The 19,661-nt window shown below is 39.1% G+C and overlaps 2 protein-coding genes across 2 annotated transcripts; both read left to right on the forward strand.

Annotated features, from left to right (window-relative positions):
• Positions 1-952: 952 nt before the first annotated feature.
• On the forward strand, positions 953-9,953 carry LOC103144174 (protein sel-1 homolog 1-like). The gene is made up of 21 exons (XM_007561034.2): positions 953-1,511; positions 1,659-1,696; positions 2,631-2,823; positions 3,469-3,636; positions 4,039-4,144; positions 4,776-4,938; positions 5,043-5,096; positions 5,187-5,246; positions 5,338-5,419; positions 5,527-5,681; positions 5,912-5,968; positions 6,052-6,120; positions 6,350-6,427; positions 6,553-6,615; positions 6,752-6,839; positions 6,931-7,079; positions 7,181-7,346; positions 7,452-7,526; positions 8,214-8,386; positions 8,540-8,668; positions 8,784-9,953. The coding sequence occupies exons 1-21, from the start codon at positions 1,400-1,402 to the stop codon at positions 9,084-9,086; spliced, it is 2,481 nt and encodes an 826-aa protein (XP_007561096.1). The 5' UTR covers positions 953-1,399; the 3' UTR covers positions 9,087-9,953.
• Positions 9,954-10,403: 450 nt separating this feature from the next.
• LOC103144175 (phospholipase B1, membrane-associated) lies at positions 10,404-16,371 on the forward strand. Its single transcript, XM_016675908.1, has 16 exons — positions 10,404-11,057; positions 11,289-11,353; positions 12,152-12,242; positions 12,337-12,395; positions 12,545-12,612; positions 12,715-12,758; positions 12,846-12,966; positions 13,087-13,138; positions 13,229-13,309; positions 13,409-13,474; positions 13,562-13,653; positions 14,679-14,760; positions 15,076-15,177; positions 15,466-15,561; positions 15,957-16,028; positions 16,192-16,371. The coding sequence occupies exons 1-16, from the start codon at positions 11,003-11,005 to the stop codon at positions 16,306-16,308; spliced, it is 1,263 nt and encodes a 420-aa protein (XP_016531394.1). The 5' UTR covers positions 10,404-11,002; the 3' UTR covers positions 16,309-16,371.
• The last annotated feature ends 3,290 nt before the right edge of the window (positions 16,372-19,661 follow it).

Raw genomic sequence — 19,661 nt, forward strand, 5'->3', positions numbered from 1 at the left:
CTCTGTTTCAGATCTTCATCAAGAAGTGGTTATTTATTAATTTGTTTTATTTAATTCAAAACTGGGGTCGGAAATAAAAAAAAAAATCTATTTTGGTCGTTTCTTGTAAAAATAAAACGTGACATAAATTGGATTCTCTCCCAATGGCAGCTGGAAATTCAAGTTTATTTTTAAAAATGGTACATTATGTATCAATGACTTGTAAATATGTGAGATTATAGCCAGGGGGCTAATTTCCATATCTAGTTCCATTCCAGGTTGATGAGAAATCACATAAATACAAGGATAAAGGCCACAAAATAGCACAACAGAATCTAAAATGTATAAATCGACCTTAAAATCCATTCATATTTGCATATAACTAATATTGGTTCCTTGCAAGTGCCAGTTTTAAGATGTTTTCTTTTTTCAATGAAATTAGCTGTTTCTAATGCCATGTTCTGTACATCATTTGGACACAATCTGTTGATGTTAAAAGCTGATATACTGTGTATCTTCTACTCATAAGCTAAAGCACACAGAATTATGAATTAATTGAGGAAAAATTAATGTTATTTTATCATTGTAATATTAAAACATTGCTTACCTCAAGATGCCATATAAAAACGTACTTTTATTAAGGAGGAAAGTAAGTTTTTCTCCTAAAACCTGCTTATTTCGATTATTTGTAGCTTATCTTATGTTAAATATGAAAGTGTATGGACAACTAACAGATATCCAATTACTTTTAAGTGTGTTAAGCTTAAATGTTACCACTGTTGTTGATTTGCTAAAGAAACTGAAGCATGGCTCAAAATAACCTTCCCCAACTTTCATATTCATGTCGTCTCTCTTTTATGTTTTGGTGTCGTGGCCCAGCCCGTCACCTGTAAAGATAATTGTGTATCCACCTGATTCGCTGAGACATTTTTGGCCATCTCTGATTGGCTGCTGTCATTCGCAGCGGGTTCTGATTGGTGGAAATTCCAGAGTAGGAAACGTTGGTCTATAGTAAGAGCTTAACATGGTTAGCTAAGTGAGGTAGTGCTGGTTTAAATCTAAATGTCAGACCTCAAAGCGTTGTCTTTCACTCGATTACTATACAATCTGCGTATGCACTTGCTGTTTGATCAGGAAGCTTGGTATTAGGTTGATATTTGGCCATTTTTTTGTCTATATGCGGTTGTGTAGAACTAGCCTGCTAGCTCTGCGTCGTTTCAGTGGAACTCCTCAGCTCGCTAGTTTTGTTGCATTGGAATTTCTTAGCTTGTTTGACAGCTGGGGAAGCTAAAATTAACCACGTTTATATGTAGTGATCCGGGCTCCGTTCGACCAGGTTTGTGTGTGAAAGTTTATTTTGTGCTAGTTTCTCTGTGTCCGAATGTTTGGTAACAGAAATAGCAACGGCTGCAGCTAGCAGATGGTTAGCCCGTTAACATCAACAATGGGTTATAAGGGAGGTTTGAAGACGGCTAAAAGGCTTTATTTTGTGGCTATTCTCCTTCTCGTCTTCGCTGATCGACTGGCAGCAGGTAAGATATGGCTGTGTTTGTGGTATGCAGACGTTTAGAGCACGTTTCCGAACCATTGAAAGCAGCTGTTTTATCTTGGGTTTAGGAAGTTGATCAGTCAATTTCGAGAACCTGTGTCTTTACTACTGCCTTACTAATGTGTTTCAGATGAAGATCAACACAGAGACGATGGGTCCGAGTTAAAGGTGCGTCATGAGATATTGGATATTGACTGAAAGGCACGTCAGAGCAGGAATGCGTAATGATAGACACAATTATTTACTGGGACCTGTGCAAACCATTTCGACCTTAGTTTGTTTTGCTTTCACTTCAAGAGACCTTAATGTTACAAAAAAACTGCATAAATCCGAGAAAAAAAAAACGTAAACCTAGTTGTAAAATATAAATAATGCATATTGACGTCTGTTGGGTTGGAGCTTCATACACATTAGCAGCAGAGTTGAAGACATAATGAACCAAATATTTGATTAGTTTCCGTTTCCCTTAAACGCATCAATTCAAAGAACTCCTACCATTATTATTATTATTATTATTATAATTATTATTTTCTTAAATTATATCCATAGAATCCCCATGTGAGAATTTCTATCCATGAAAATGAAAATAGTTTGGACATTAAAATCAAACAATAACAAATCAAATCAACTTTTGCATTTGAGTTCACATACTCGGTCAGATTTTTTTAGAGTCAAGTTCATGGCACTGGGGGACATAAACACATCAAGCAACATTATGTACTCTGATGCATTTTCTGCATTTAATAAAATCGGATAAATAGTTGAGGCATTCCTTCATTTAGATCAAAAGTAGAGCCGGACAATATATCGAGTGGCAGCCATTGATTCAATATCTCAGTTGTAAAAAGAAAAAAATGGTTGGTGATGATATTTTGTATTTCAAGTAACATGCATTTACTGTCTGGTTGTGTGAACACATTTAGTCAGTTGGGTGGACCCTTGTGCTGTAGATGATGAGGTTATTACGCATTTGAAATGATAAGTTCCTCTTTCTTTTTTTAAAACAAATTTTTATGAAGTGTACTGAACAGGTCCTGAACGCGCCACTGAAGCTCTTTATGTTTCGGTGATCTCCGTTAAACTTAAATTTTGCTCTGTGCAGTCGTATCACGATCCAGACTCTGACGAGGAAGACGTCCATATTGTATCAAGGATTCTGGCAGCCGCCTCGGCGGCGCCTCGCGTCGACGGCTCCCAAACAGAAGAGGAAAAACTGTCACTTCGAGAGACGGAGGAAAAGGAAGAACTACCTGAACAGCCGCCGCCGCCTCCTCCTGAGGAGAAACCTAAAGAGGGTGAATCACATTTTCTTCCATTTTTTTTGTTGTTGTTTTAAATACAGTAAGAAGAAAATGAATTGCAATATTTCTATGATGCTGGTTAAAGCACTAAGCTGAAGGTGAAAAGTGAGATTTTATGTCAGTGTTCAACTGTGCTATCAAAGTCAGTGATCATTTAGCGCGTTTGTTCATAGTTATACTTAACATTTGTAGAAGCAATGATTAGCATTTTGTGACTTCTCAGTGACCATACCTTCAAAAATAACTTCCCCTTTTTTTCAATTTTAAAAAAAAATTTTGTAAGCTTGTGTAAGTCTCCGCATGTTAACCTGCTTTTCTCTGTTGCCGACACTAAGAAAGGCAGCATGTGGTTTGAGGACAGTAGCACTTTGGGTAAACGGCTTAACCCCATGAGAGTTTAACAGCGTCTTGCACCTGTGGCTTCTGTTGCAGCCTGTTACGTCATTTCACTCAGGGGTTGCTTTCACCTCTACGGTTGTTGTTTTTATATAAAGGCAGAGATTAATTAATTAATACTACAAATATTCAGCCCTTTAATTCTAAATAGAAAAAAAAGGATTTATCTGATTTAGTTGTAATTATCACTGTGATTTTGAATTATTTTTTTTTGTGTTTAGCATTTTTATCATGTTGTTTCAGTTCCTGTGGTGAATGGGGGCACATCCCATGGAGAGCCCTGCGTCTTCCCGTTCTACTTCCACGGGAAGGAGTACGCTGACTGCACCACTGACGGGCGGGGGGACGGACGGCTGTGGTGCGCCACAACCTACGACTACGACGGAGACAAGAAATGGGGATTCTGCGAGAGTAAGCGTTCAGCTGTGGTTGAGCCGTCTCTCCGGCTCCGAATTTGCAGTTTCAAGTTGTAGGAATCGGGAATTTTGCTGTTTTTTATTTATTTTCAGGAATCATTTTACTGACAGAAATATAAACTGTTGGATTAACAAGTGAGCGTATTATTACACATAAAAGAGGCACAAAATGTCAAAGGACTGCACTTGAACAGTAAAGTAGTTTTGTGTTTGTAAAATGTGGAGGCCATCAGGTTCACAACCTGGCAGGGATGACGGAAATCAGATTGAACAAGTCGTAGTTTTACTTCAGCCCCTCCCCTCTTCTGTCAGTGAATGTTACGAAATCTGAATTTCCTTTCCTTTTCTTTTTTTTTTTTCTTTTTTTTCATTTCTTTATGCTTCTTCTTCTCTTCAGCGGAGGAGCAGGCGGAGCAGAGACTGCAGGCTGAAGAGGCGGAGGAGCAGTATCAGTCAGTCCTGCGGAAGCTAAACGGTTCCACCAGGAAGGCTCAGAAGAAAGAGTGAGTTTATTACTTTCAGTATTTCTCCTCTGTTCTGATGAGGCTGCCTTTTGGTCTCCAGGCTCAATATTAACTTACAGTTTAGTTTACATTGGATTTGATTGTAGGTGTTAATTTCTTTGTAATATTGTCTTGGCAATTTATTTGAACTCCTTTTTCTTACAGCATGTATTAATCATACAACAATGCAAGTATTGCAAACAAGTTTCCTGCCACAGACTTGACTTTTAAGCCTTGTTCATGCATTTTCATTGCTTTATCTATTCATTTGTAACTAGTTCTGGCATGTGTTTGGCTGTTTATATCAGCTGAATCTTAATAATTTGCAGGGACATTATTTTTTTTATGGGTCAAAACATTTTTAATAATAGGCTTATAAATAGTCTAGAATTGTAGTGGCCTTCATAGAAACTACAGTTTATATTTTTGGATCTTCCCGACTGTCGTTTGAAATTTTGGTTTTGGTTTGAAAGCCTCTTTCTGTTTCTCTTTTACTACCAGGTGTGACGTTGCACATCCTTATTTGCTTTGAATGCCATAACACTGCTGGTCACGCACATTTTATGAGCTGTTTTTGTTCCGCTTCACTTGCATCACCTCTGCTTCTCTGATCTCCATCTCTCTCTCTCAGGTTGTACGAGAAGCTGTTGAAAGTAGCGGAGAATGGCCACCAGAAGGCCACGGAGAAGGTTGCATACGCCATGCTGTTCGGAGACTACATGAACCAAAATGTCACCAAAGCCAGAGAGATGTTTGAGAAGCTGGCTGTGGAGGGCTCACCTAAAGCTCAGATGGTAAAACATCCCGCAAAGTGCAAATGCCGCCGGAAGTTTGGAGGCGTTTTGAGCCGCCGTCTTCAAGCTTCTGCGTAAACTTTCCGTTTGTCGTTTCTCCTCAGGCTCTTGGCTTTCTGTATGCAGCGGGACTCGGAGTCAACTCAAGTCAAGCCAAGGTGTCTTTTCCACACTGCAATTCTGCCTTGCAGCAAATCCGGTCACTGCAAGTTCATTACAGCGCTTCATGCTGATGTTTTGTCTTTCAGGCTTTAGTTTATTACACCTTTGGCGCATTGGGTGGAAACCTAATAGCACATATGATTATGGTGAGTGGACTTGCTCATTCAGTTGCTGCGCTAACGGACGTGCTGTTTGTATATTCATAATAGATTAAATATCTTTCTACATTGTGATTAGGGTTACAGGTATTGGGCCGGTGTGGGCGTTTCCCAGAGCTGTGAGTCAGCGCTAACGCATTATAGAGTGGTGGCAAATCACGGTAAGCATTTTATTTTATTTTATTTATTTATTTATTTTTTGTTTGATCTTTTTGCTCTTTTACTTACCGTCTGCTCCGTCCGTATTCTGGCCTCGTGGCTCCCCTAGTGGCGAGTGACGTGTCGCTGACGGGAGGCTCGGCAGTGCAGAGGATCCGGCTGCTGGATGAGGTGGAGAACCCGGGCTCCACCAGTGGGATGCTGGAGGAAGACCTCATCCAGTACTACCAGTTTTTGGCAGAGAAAGGAGATGTTCAAGCTCAGGTGTGTTTCGCTTTAGTTTGAGGCTCTTTTCAGCCACAAATGTGTGAAAAGATTTAGCGGGTTATGCGTACTTTAGCAAAGCACCGAAAAAACAAAAAACAAACAAACGGCAAATTAATATCTAAACCTCTGCATCCGACAGTGAGTCGGTATTGATCAGAAAGTTGATCTCGGCGTTACTTCCACGTTTAATTATTTGAAATATAATTAATTTTGATCTACATTTCCAGGTTGGTTTAGGTCAGCTCCATCTACATGGTGGACGCGGAGTGGAGCAGAATCACCAGGTAACATTAAACCACTAACGATTCCGTACCGCAGCTGTTTTTCCCCTCTATTTAGCACGTCTTTGCTTCCTCCTCACCAACAGAGGGCGTATGACTACTTCACACAGGCTGCGAATGCTGGGAACACGCATGCCATGGCTTTCCTTGGAAAGGTTGGATAGATTCTGTCAAATTATTTACCGACGGTTTATCTCCTCTTTAATGCTGTTTTTAATTTCAATGTCTTGAACACTCTCTCAGATTGTTGTGCAGATTGACAATAACTCTAGAGCTGTGTTAGCCAGTAGTTTTGTACCACTGTTTTGACACAGGCATTTATGCATAAATAACTTTTTTTTTTTTTGTCTTATTATTTTATTTGTTTGAATCTTTCCCCCTCAGATGTACTCAGAAGGCAGCGAGTTTCTCCCTCAGGACAATGAGACAGCTCTGCAGTACTTCAAAAAGGCCTCTGATATGGTAACGCGAAACTCGCCTCCACACACATTTTTAAGTGCATATATATTTAATTGACTTGCTTTGAGTGGCTACATCTAATGAGGAGTTCTGAATATTTGTTTTGAAATGACATCTTTACTGTTCAGGGTAATCCAGTGGGCCAGAGCGGACTGGGGATGGCTTATTTATATGGAAGGGGAGTTCCTGTGGTAAGAGACGCATTTTACTAAATTTCTGAAGTGATTTCTTCTTGACTTTTGATGTTTTGTTTTTTTTTGTTTGTTTTTTAATTATGCTTTTACATTTTCAGCAGCTACTTTAATTATTTCTTCGTTTTGTTCTCAGAACTATGAGTTGGCTCTAAAATACTTCCAGAAGGCAGCAGAGCAGGGTTGGGTGGATGGACAACTCCAGCTGGGAACAATGTATTACAGTAAGATGGAAATAATTTAATTTCTCTAGTTTTTCTGTATTTTGTTGTTGTTCTTTTTTAAACAATATACGACTGTCTGTCTTCATTGCAGATGGCATCGGTGTGAAGCGTGATTACAAACAAGCGCTGAAATTCTTCAACCTGGCCTCGCAAGCCGGCCACATCCTGGCTTTCTACAACCTGGCCCAGATGCACGCCACCGGCACTGGCGTGATGCGCTCCTGCCACACTGCCGTGGAGGTTAGCTGCTGGTCTTATTACAAATGCTTATGCAGAAATTAAAATGGTCCTATTGTAACGTGGTGTGTGTGTGTGTGTGTGCACACGCTTCCTGCTGTCAGCTTTTTAAGAACGTGTGTGAGCGCGGCCGCTGGTCGGAGCGTCTGATGACGGCCTACGGCAGCTTCAAAGAGGGAGAGACGGACGCCGCGCTGGTCCAGTATCTGCTGCTGGCAGAGCAGGGCTACGAAGTGGCTCAGAGCAACGTAGCCTTCATTCTGGACCAGAGTAAGAAATCCAAGATCCGTTTTTGGATAGCCTGACTATTCCTTTGAACTGATGGTGGCGAGTCAAAGTTGACGTTTTGTTGCCGTGTGGATTTTTACCAAACAGAAGGAGCAAATATCTTCAGCGACAACGAGACCTATCCTCGTGCTTTACTCCACTGGACAAGAGCCGCTGCACAAGGTAGGCTATCTTATTCATTCATGAATCATAAATTTATGTTTTAAGTTTTATTTTGAGATTTTTGAGGTTTTTTTTTTTATACTCTCATGCTGTGACACAAGCTATGCTGCATTACGTGCTGGAAGAAACGGAGGTTTAAGAGTAGTTAATCGTCTCCTATCTTTAAAACTTCTGCTTGAATTCACAATGTTTAAGAAATTAAATACTCAATTCCCCCCCAAAAATATTTTTATTTAGATTTTGCGCTGTGAAGATACAGTCATGTATCAGTCTGAACAAACATTTTATAATTGCTACAAGACTGTAACATAAAACAGTCGCTGTTTTATGTTCCAGCGACCTTAAAATCAGTTGTGGCCTTACTAATCCAAATAGAAATGAGAAACAATAAAAAATGTAATAAACAACACAAAAAAAGAAACTGCAGACACTGGACTCTCCAATGACGGTTTTATCTGCTGTCTTGAAGTGTGACTCAAACCTAAAAATTAAATTAAAAAAAATAATTCATGTGAAACTCTAATTTCATTGATTAGATTAAGGTGTGGACTGTATCAACTCTTTTCTGTTTACATTTTCAGATTTTCTGTCGTTTGTTAATCAGAACGAATGTCAGATATTATGAGAAGTTTTCCTCTTGACTCTAGGAAAAAAACAAACAAACTTGTGTGTGCTTTTCCTTTAAAGGTTACACTGTGGCTCGTATTAAACTGGGCGACTATCACTTCTATGGCTATGGAACGGATGTGGATTATGAGACGGCGGTCATTCACTACAGGCTCGCATCAGAGCAGCAGAACGGCGCCCAGGCCATGTTCAACCTGGGCTACATGCATGAGAAAGGTCTGGGTATCAAACAGGTGAGTCTGCGCTACATATGAACCTAGAATAGCAACTTACTTGTATCCATATTTACAGATTCATAAATCAGTGGTACCAAATGTGTGATTTCTAAACTAGAAATCTGGACGTTTTTTGTTTTTTTTTTTGTTTTGTTTTGTTTTCTTCTGCAGGATATCCATTTAGCAAAGCGCTTCTACGACATGGCAGCAGAAGCCAGTCCTGATGCCCAGGTCCCAGTTTTCCTGGCCCTGTGCAAGCTGGGCTTGATTTACACTCTGCAGTACCTGCAGGACCTTAATGTAAGTGCTTCAGCCCTGAAACATTAACTCCACTGAATCTTGAGAGATAAATGATTTTAATTATGTCTGTCCCGCTCTCTCCTGCCGCTCCCGTTTTGGTTTTGACCTCTGGAAGCTGAAGGAGTTGATTGCTCAGGTGGACCTGGACCAGCTTCTGGGCCCGGAGTGGGACCTCTACCTCATGACGGTCATCGCGCTGCTGCTGGGCACGGTCATCGCCTATAGACAGCGGCAGCATCAAATCATCGTGGCGCCCCGCCCCCCAGCACCCACTCCCAGACCCGCTCAGCAGCAGCAGCAGCAGCAGGAGCAGGAGGAGGAGGAGGAGGAGGAACCGCAAGCTCAGGCAGAGCCTCAGGATCAGGAGGAGACGCCCGCCGCAGGCGAGGCTCATCAGGAGGAGGAGCAGCAGCAGTGAGGAGAGGCCAGGGAAAGACAAGAGAGCAGAACTGATTAAAAACCTGCTGCTTTGAGCATGTCTCCCACTGCCTGCTCTCCTCCACGTTAGTAGAAAACTCTCATTGGCTGCTGAAACTGTTCAGTTCTCCATTCGAGAAGTGATGAAACAAACACAGGACCTAGGACTCTTTTGTTTTGTTTTTTTCTTTCCTGTGACTCGGGATTCTGCAAGAGGCAACCATGTCCCCACCGTGGAGATGCGTTGCAGTTTCCTGATTAAAAACATTTTAAAGTCCGCCGATTAGAAGGATTCTAATTTCTGCTTTCATTTCCTCTCACACGCCCCTGTTTTGTCAAATGTTTTTTCGCCAGGAGTCGATCCGCTTCAATCCTAGATAAAAGCAGGAATAGAAAATTAAAAGGGTAACGTAATGTGAATGAAGCTTATTCAATGTTTTAGTTGCTAAAGACAGGATTCTGCTTCATTTTTTTTTTTTTTGGTTGAGGCAATTTTTTAAACAGTTTTAAGTTAATTCTAGCTAAATTTCTTTCAGTATTTTTGCCGGAATCCATAAAGTTTTAATTTCTATGCTATAATATACAAAATCCATCTGCTTTTTTTTAATTATTATTATTATAATTTTTAGAGAAACAAGAAGGATGTTGGACAATTGTCTTTAAAAAGCAGAAGTACTAGAGTGACTCTTTGGCTTCCAACAATGAGGAGCATTTGAATTTGGTCAACAATGACAAAAAAACAAGCTTCCATCAAAATAAGATCCTATTAGAAACATTTTGTGGGAGATTTTTGTTCTATAAAAAAATGATGCAAAAATAGGTTTTTAAATTCATATTAAATGGCAAGTCGAAAACATGCCAAACTACAGTTTAGTGTCTTTTTGTTATTTATTGTGGGTTTTTTTGTTTTGTTGATATCATGTACGTCTCCTCGGGCAGTAATAAGAGGAAAAACTACAACTATCAATTATATTCTGTTTTATTTTAATTCTTTTTTTTTCCATTTCCTGTATTTTTGTTTTCTTTAAAAGTGTTTTAAGCCAACACTTCAAATCGGCTCTCTGTCAAGCACGAACCAAAAATTAGATTATACCTTCAAACAAGATTTTAACATATTCCTCCCACTTTCTGTGCCCGTGTTGAGACGCAAAGCTGCTGTGACACGCTTTAGGACAGGAAGGTTTACAGGATTCACCAGCAGGGCAAGTCACATTTGGGGAGGAAAAAATACATTTTTACCATCACAAGAACAGGTTTAGACATGAGTTAATAAATTATTATGGATATTTAACTGTTTGTTATTGACGTAATCCCTGTCGGGTTTTGGTCTCAAATTTCTACTAAGCAATTAGAAAAGGGACGAGTTAAGAATTGTCTACAAACATTAAACGTCTCAGAACGGATGAAAAGTCTTCTTAAAGGTAAACTATTGTGCTTCCTAGAACAGATTAGAATAGATCTATGGGTGGGGTTGCTAGGTGAGTTGCTAGGTAACGGCGCAGTGCCTGAGAGCTTTTTGAAACGGCTCTTTTCCCAGACACCGAAAAACATGAACTTATTGCCAAAAAACTGTTGTTTGGGTTTTTTTTTTTTAAAGCTCTTTGGTTGTTTTTAGAAGCAGTTGTGACACAACTGGAAGTATAAAAATGTTCAAAATGTGAATTTTTCATAATTCTCTCCTAAGGCCTTTATCTCAGTCTAGATGAGTTTATGTCACCATATGAAAGCTTTCCCTCTCAATTAAAAAAAAAAAAAAAAAAATTACAGACCATTGATAAATACATTATTCTGGTCCAGACTTTCTCATTGGTCCCTCAGTCTGTATTGGTGGCGTTGACACAACGTGAGCTGTAAAAACAGAGCATCACATTGTGCTGTGTGTAGAGGTGACCTATTGTCTGGTGCATATGCACTGCTATGGAGGCGCTTTTGATCGCCGTGGCATGTGCGCTCCTGTCCTGCTCTGTCAAAGGTAAGTGCTAGAACAAGCAGGGGTATAGTTTTTTTTTTTTGCTATTGTAGCAAACTTTTTAAGATAAATTCAACATTTTTTTTTTGTTTTGTCAGTTAAGAAAGAAGCACAAGAGTTACATGTAGCATTTCATTAACTGATGTCTTTGGGGATGTTTCGGAAATGTTTTAAATCTGTATTGAGAGACATTGTGCACATTTTAGAGACGAAGGATTTCAATTTGTTTCAAAGGCAACGACTGGTGGGAGGAGTTTCACGAGGGGATACGACACTACAGTGACGAGGACCTCAATAAGGTATACATACCGTTTAGCGCTCCTTTTAAAACCGGCCAACAAAAGGCTGTTGGGAACATCAAAAACATAACTGCTTATTAGAAATCAAAGGTTTTGTCATCTGTTTTTTTTTTAAATCTATAAATCATTCCAGGTGGTAGGCTGGTAGTGGTACCCCACTGATTTATAAACTAACAGTAATTTAAAATCATGTCTTGTGGTTTCTGAAGCACATTGTGATTTCCTGTGTTAAAGGTGCTAATAACTAAAATTTATTTTGCTTCTTACTATAAAATCAAAAAACCTCAGCAGCACCTCAGGCTGGTTAACTTAATTTACTAACTTTTAATGCAGTAATTCATGTAAAAGGTTCTCAAGGCAGGGAATGAGTACATACATCAGAGAACGTTGATGTGCTGTAAATGGATATGTTTGAAATAAAAAAAAAAATCCTTTTTTTAATTAGTCCCAGATAATATTTGAATTTCTATGAAACTGAATCAGAAGGTTTCATTAGCTCTAACCTTGAGAAATAAACAGAAGTATATCACACTGTAGGCGAGTCTATGTATGTATTTGAGTTTCCCTTTTTGTGTTATTTGATGATCTAATTTACTGAGATGCACCTAAAAGTATGCTCTCATAAAGTATGGCGAATGCACAACAAAAAAAATGTTAAAACCAGCTCCTGAATTGATGATGATGATGATGATGATGTAGTTAAATTGGCATTTAAAGCTAAAAGATCCGGAGGACAGAGGCCTTATTATTCAAAAGAGCGGAGAACGTATGCCATTATGCTTTATTTCACTTTCACAGACGTTTCCAGAGAAAACCCGACCCATGCGCTTCAAACATCCTCCGTTCCAGTGTCCTGACATGACCCCGTCCCCAACTGTCCCCTCTTCAGGTGTGTCCACTTCCCAGGTGACCCCTCTTTCACTCTTCAGTTTCAACTGACTCCCTCTCTCTCTCTCTCTCTCTCTTTCAACTTTTTGCTGTAGTTGAATTAGTGAAGGCAGCGGATATAAAAGTCATCGCCGCCTTGGGGGATTCCGTGACTGTAGGTACTTTTGTTTTGACGCCCTAACAAGCGTATATCTAAAATCTGAAATAAACCTGCCTTGTATGAACACTGAAACTTTTGCTAAACGTCAAGATATGAATGAATCCATCAAAGTAACTGGAATAACCTACCACTTTGTTTTTCAGACAGCCTTAGGTGCCAATGCCACCACTGTGCTTGGAATCCCAGTAGAGTTTCGCCATGTGTCGTGGAGGTGAGATTTACCCTCACAATCAGAATATGTTTGCTTTTACGGTCCTGAATATCAACTCCTCATATTTCTGTTGCACTAATAATACACCGGTACCCTCTGAAGTATTGGAGGCTATGGCACTTTTCAAGACGTCATAACTCTGGCGAGTAAGATGCTGTTTCTTACCATCGTCTCTTGTCAGATCAGTTTGATACCACGGCTTTTCTTAACTTATTCCTAACTTTGCGTTTCAGACATCATCAAATTATTCAACCCCACTCTGCTCGGCGCTTCTCCTGGGACGACTGTCCACGGGATGGAGGCTCATATTAGCGAAACCGGCTTTAATCTGGCCGTGACCGGAGATAACACCTTGTAAGACCTCATCACTCTTAGCAGACGGCGGTCTGCCTTAGTGAAGGCATCGGTTTCTGTGATTTAAAAGAACTGAGATCTGTAATTGTATTGAAATCTGATTTTTTTTTTTTTTCCTAGCAACCTCCCAGATCAGACAAGAAAACTAATTGACACAATGAGACAACATGAGGTAGTTTGGGTACAAAAAAACACACACACAAAAGAGAGAAAGCTTTAGGATAGCCTTTTATGTTTTAGATTGCATTTTGCTCCACTTTAGGGTCTTAACTTTGACAAAGACTGGAAGCTTCTGACAATCCTCATAGGCATGAATGACATTTGTGATTACTGTAAAGATAAGGTGAGTGCTTTTTTTTAAATGATCTGTTTGCTGAATTTACTTTAAAGTAAAAGCATTTTTTTATTTTTGCTGAATTATTTCTCCCTTTTTTCTGCCTAGGCTTTGTATACGGCGGATAACTTCATTCAATTCATGACCCTCTCTCTAGAAATGCTTATGAATGAGGTGAAGCCAAAACCAAAAAGAGGGACGTGATGCGCCCATCATTTCTTTCGGAGCGAGGGTCTAGTGAGTCTCCATGCTGTGTTTCAGGTTCCCCGTATGATCGTCAACGTGGTGCAGATTTTGCAAATGCATTTTCTGAAGGAGGTGCGGAAGCCTACCCCGGGGTGTAGTCTGCAGCGGTGAGCCTGCAGTGATCCCCGTAGTAACAGTTCTGGTCTTTTTGTGATTTTTATTTCAATCGTTACTTTGTCAAGAGTGGGCTGACAATACGTGACGCAGCTCCAGTGATTTGATTGTAAGCAACATGTAGTTTTGGAAGACTCAGCTGGACTCCGACCATTCATCACACTGCTGCTGAGGCCAAACGGCTCAGTCTTGGCAGGTTGCTGCACATTGCAGTCGTTTATTTGAAGGCGGTGATGTTGGAGAAAATGGTAAACTTGAGTCTCAGTGGTTTCTGGGCTGTTCTTGAATGACCTAACCAAATGTTATTGATCTGAGCTTTGGTCTTATTCTTGAAGCAACGCCATAGGTCGTGACATAACAGGACAATGATCCCAAACACACATGTAAAATGTTGCTTGAATGGATAAAGTTGTCTTGCATTAAGCCTCTGGAATGGTCTAGACCTCAACTCTTAAAAAATGTAAGAATCTTGCTCTGTGTTAGCAAACAAACGACTTTAACTGAACTTTACGTCTTATGGTATGAAGAATGATGAAATTGCTTGTATGACAAAGCTCTCCTTGTTATAACAATATTTAATAAAACTTTCTAAGACTTTACACAACTATGTTTAAGCTTGTAAATTTCTTACAAGCTTAAACAAAGTGGATAGGAAGGTTATGGCATCGGTTTTGTTTATAGACTTCACATTAGTCAGGCAATCTGTAACCTTTGACAGATAGTCATAAAGTACTCCTGCTGGGTACTTCATGACTGATGAAAGTTCCCTTTCTGATCAAAATGTATTTGATTTTCACCAGTAAATAACAGCATGTCTCACTGAGTTGAGCATTTTAGTTGATGCTCTTTCTAGTTGATCTTTGGACACGATATGCAAAGCTTTTCTCTTTGTGTGTCTAATAAAACTAAAGATTTAGGTTTTGAAGTGTCTTAAACATTTTTTTATTTTTTATTTTTTACTGAGTAGATATTTACAGTGTTGTTTTGGTTTGTTAGCCCAGTTTTTTATCTGTTCCAGGTCCTTCTGCCCGTGCCTGATCGAGCCACTGTCCGAGTCTCCTGAACTTGAGGAGGTGGTTAAGGTCAATCTGGAGTTCCAGGTGCCACTTATTACTCTCACTGTGCTAAACAGTATTATTGTTTTGCATTGACATTTATTACAGTTTTGTTAGCCCTGAATTAGAAACACAGACTTTAGATTAGCATTAGAAATAAATAACAAATAGAGTAGGTATTCATGAGTCCTGAGTTTATCTTTTATAAGTAAAAGCACAAAAGCTAATGAGTGCTTTTGTGCTATTACGCAGTCGCAGATCTTTCCAAGTGGGTGGATGCTTGTTTTTGAAATCAGAAGAATTACTTTCTGAATGATTGAAATTTTGCAATTTTTTTGTTATTTGTTTTTCCTCTTGCAGAGGAGACTCGAGAAGCTGCTGCACAGCGATCGCTTCTTCAGGAAGGATTTTGCTGTTGTCCTGCAGCCTTTCCTCAAACAAGCTGACCCCCCACGCCTCCCGGTAATCTACTTCACACAGCAAAAGTGAAATCGAACACCACCACCACCAAAAAAACCCCAAAAAAACACACACACACACAAAAACCAAAAAACCCCCAGTCATATTGTTGTGATGTGAGCATCTGCTTTCAGGAGGTGAATCAGCACAAAACTTTGTGGCGAGGGGATTGAATCATCAGGATGCCTGCTCAAACAGCTGGAGCTTTTGCTAATTGAAGCTCGTGACTCTGATTAGTCAGAGAGTTTTGTCACTGAATCTAAAGAATAGATGGTTTATCCCTCTGAGCAGAACGGGAAGATTGACATGGACTTCTTCACTCACGACTGCTTCCACATCACCATAAAGGGACACGAGGAGCTGGCTAAAGGACTGTGGAACAACATGGTGAACTACTACGCACCCCGACTGAATGTTTGTTTGTTTGTTTGAACCAAGCATTTAGATACATCTTCAGCAGATAGAAATGCTATAGAAACAGATGTGTTTGCAGATTCATATTTCTTCTACCACTGGCACTGAAGCACAGCTAGCTGCTCCGGGAAGTTAGAAAAGTAGCCGTTCAAATGTTGATCATTTACGGCCTCTTTCTTGATTATGTTACGTTGCGCTACATTTAACATCTACGCCCTCTGGGAAAACAAATTGCACATCTTCTGCAGAGATATGTTATTTCAAACTCCAAACTGCTGTTCATAGTTTATAAAAATATCTTTCTTTTATTGAAAAGTAAACACCGAGCTGCAAACACGTTACCATGTATTTCTGTGTCCTGCACACAGTTTCAGCCTGGGGGAGGGAAAATGATTGTGAGGAGTTTTTCCGAACCCGTCAAGCTCATCTGTCCACCAAAGGTGAGCATTTTTAGCAGTCTCTCTGAACAGCTACTGGTACTGAATCAGGAAAATTATTTGCAAATTAGTGTAAAAACCAAAAGCCAAAGTTAAGAAAAACTGTGCATTTTTTTATTTTAATTGTAATTATACCTAATTATTTTGATTATTCGTGTGTCTGCAGGAACACCCGTACATCTTCACCCGCCCGGTCATAGCCAAGTCGAGTCCGTCTCTTCTTCACTCCAAGTCCACGTCACCGGCAGCCGTCGTCCTGCTGCTCCTGCTATACGTGGCTTAAACGCAGATTTCCGGTTCTGGTCAGAACTTTACTGCTACGAGAATAAAGGCTAAAATCAATCAGGGTTTTTAGTGAGTCATTTGAACTTTTGTTTTAAAATTTTTAACCATTCTGGGATGATTTTACAACATGAATTTTCAGTGGTGTTTAAGAACAAAGATTAAGTGCAGAAATTTCAATTTATTGAGGGTTTTCTCTAGCCCTACAGATGATCTCAGCCACTTTTTTCCAAAACAACTCAGATACCACCGAGAGACAAACTTCAACTGGTTTTTGGATTATACCAGAAGCTTGTTGATGTCTGCAACACAGAGAGCGCACATAATTGGGAATCTCTGACGAGAACAGTTTTAAATATGTAACTAAAAGCAACAAGATTGTAAGGACATTCATGCTAATGATTGGAGTCTGTGCACTTCTGACCAAAACTGTATCAAACTGTTGCTGTCTTGTTCTAATTTACAATTTCTACATTGATGTAGTCATTGACCAGCCAAGACTGAGCCAGAATGTGACTTTAATGTATCACTGATGAAAATGAGCAGTTTTTGCTAAAAGGCTGTAATTATCCGATCTTTAGCTGATAAAGATGGAGTTGTTGAGAGTTTTACCCGAGCCTACAAACACACATAAGCAATATTTTCTGTTTCCTAACAATGACCTCTGGCATTTCTGTATTTATTTTTAGGAAAAAAATGTTCATTGTCTACCTTCAGAAACATTTATTTCACACAAATGTTAATAATAATAATAATAATAAAAAAGATAAAACCTTTAAATTGTTGATGCATTTTTTTAACACTGCATGCATGGAAACCCAACCAAACATAATTTTGGGATATCACAACAACATTGTCTGTAACACTTACATTGCCTTCTTACTGCGCAGAAGTATTCACACCCTTGAAACTTTTCACATGTTGTCACGTTACAACTACAAACTTCAGCTTTTATTAGGATTTTATGCCATAAAAGAAGCAAAGAGGTGAGTATTTGTAGAAGTGGAAAGAAATTACACGTAGCTCACAACCACTTTTACAAATACAAATCTGAAACAACAACCAGACATTTGTATTATTTCCTTCTGCAGGAGTACTTCTCAGTACCTGCTCAGGTTCCTGCAACCTGAGCAGGAACCTGATTTAAATATGGAAATGCTGTCACTCTTTTACCCACCAGAGATCTCTTGTCTTTTCGAGCAGCATGTGATTTAGTTGCATGTTTGCTCCTCGGATCTTCAGGCTGTAGCTGGCCCACTTTCTCTCTCTCCAGAAATTGCCATGCAATGAGAACTCCTACAATACAAGGCGGAAATAAAAAAAAAGCATGTGAATCTCAAAAATAAGATAAAACCTTTTGAGTCGTTGTCGTAAACTGTGTTTTCATAGGATGATCCAAGTGTAACTCAGGCTGCATTGATGTCTGGTTGGACAGAAAGTTAGCAGAATGTATTGAATTAGTTTATTTATTGTGAATCACGAGCACAGATGGAAGCTATTGTGGATTCTCAGATTTAGTACATTTACCTCTTGAATGAATAAACGCACAACAGAGTGGATGAGCTGGACAGCATAGCAGATAATGAGGCTTATTGAAACTTGCTGCAATGTACACAAGTCTGACACATTATGCTCTGACTGCAGCCTTTTAATGTGTTCTTGTTAATTTTTCCTTTATGTGTTTTAAAGGACAAAAAAAAAACAATTATGAGGTTATTTTGTATCTAACAAATCAGTTCTGTATCTGGAATATGTACGTTCGCTTCCATTTCATTGCATTGCCTCTGGAAGTATAATCAGCATGAATTTTAATCAGACTGGGCTGTCAGATTTCATAATGATGCCGTTCAAAGGAAAGCCTCTTCATGTTTGAACAGGCCCACCGCCGGTTTATGCGGGACAATATGGATCCGTCTCTGACGCAGGCTGGTCTTTATTGGAGGCACAATGGGAACTTTGGGATCTCTGCGGACGGTGCCGAGGGGAAAATATCCACTCCTGAAAGCCTCTCTTTGTCATTTAGTTTTGACGAATCTCCCGCTGACCAAAGACAACAATAGCTCACGAGCAAACTGTTTCCATGATTTATGTGTTTGCTCCTTGGGAACACAAGGGGCACTTATGCAATGATAATAGTTATAATTAGGCCGGAAAACCGTTTTCTTCCCAGCTGCTCTGTGTGATTTTCACATAAAGTCACAATAAAAATACATTTTAAAATAAATTGAAGCTGCAGCATCACAAGATGTGAAAAACCATAAGAAGCCACGATGTACGTTGATCATTCTACAAGTGGCTGTAAAACGTGAGGATGCAGACTGTGGCAGGCTGCAGATTATTACCATCATAACGGTCAAAACATTATGCTCATGCTCTGTTTGGACATATCACAACCTGAATAGTTTCTGAATGATGGTTCTCTGAAAATGACGCTTGTCATTGTCACACAATGCCCTTTCAAATGATGTAAGAAGTTAAACTAGTGACAAAGATGATTGCAATAAAAGGCAACATACGATTTTAAAAAGTTTCACGGTACAAATATCACCAACAGGATTTGACTGCAGAAGGGATCATTGCTAATTTATCCAGCCGTTGCTGGTTATATTAAAGATGGTGTAATTAAAAGTGGAGACGCAACTTAAAGTGAAGAAGTAATTTTAGCCATTTTTTTCTAATAACCCTAAATAAAATTCAGTTTAAACTACTGAACTGGTCATTCAAGAACTACTGAAACTACTACTACACAGCAAATCCAGGAGGCCCAGATTAACACTGTCAGATTTGATTTCAACACTTTTAAAGTGTCTATATGGGTCCACACCAAAAAGTGTTAATTTAACTCTTTTTGGAGAGTTAGTATCTTAACTCTTATAAAGTGTCAGATATCAAATCTGCTGGAGTTAATCATTTAACACTTACTAACACTAATTCAGTGTTAAATCTTAATATTAACTCTCACAGAGTATTTTTTTTAACTTCATAAGAGTTATTTGTAATTAATATTAAATATGCATTTTATTGTTTGAACTTTTAAAAATTATTTGGAAAATAAACATTTAATAAAGAGGCAATGATTTTCTCAAATGCATTTATTTAAAAATATGCACCATAATTACAAAACATATTACAATGTGGAATAATATGCATATTTCACATGACACTTTCATTCACATATTGCTTTTTAAAAGGTCTGACATCAGCAGTACAATACAAAATGCAGTATGCTTAATACAGTTTTCTTCAATACAATATGAATGAAATTGTTCAAAGTACAAGGTGGAGAAAGTAAAGCAAGCAGTTCATGTAATATGATAGAGTAAATTTTCTTTTAACAGGTGGATTGCCAGATAT

This window comes from Poecilia formosa, unplaced genomic scaffold (assembly GCF_000485575.1).
Source record: "Poecilia formosa unplaced genomic scaffold, Poecilia_formosa-5.1.2 Scaffold122, whole genome shotgun sequence".
Lineage (NCBI taxonomy): Eukaryota > Metazoa > Chordata > Actinopteri > Cyprinodontiformes > Poeciliidae > Poecilia > Poecilia formosa.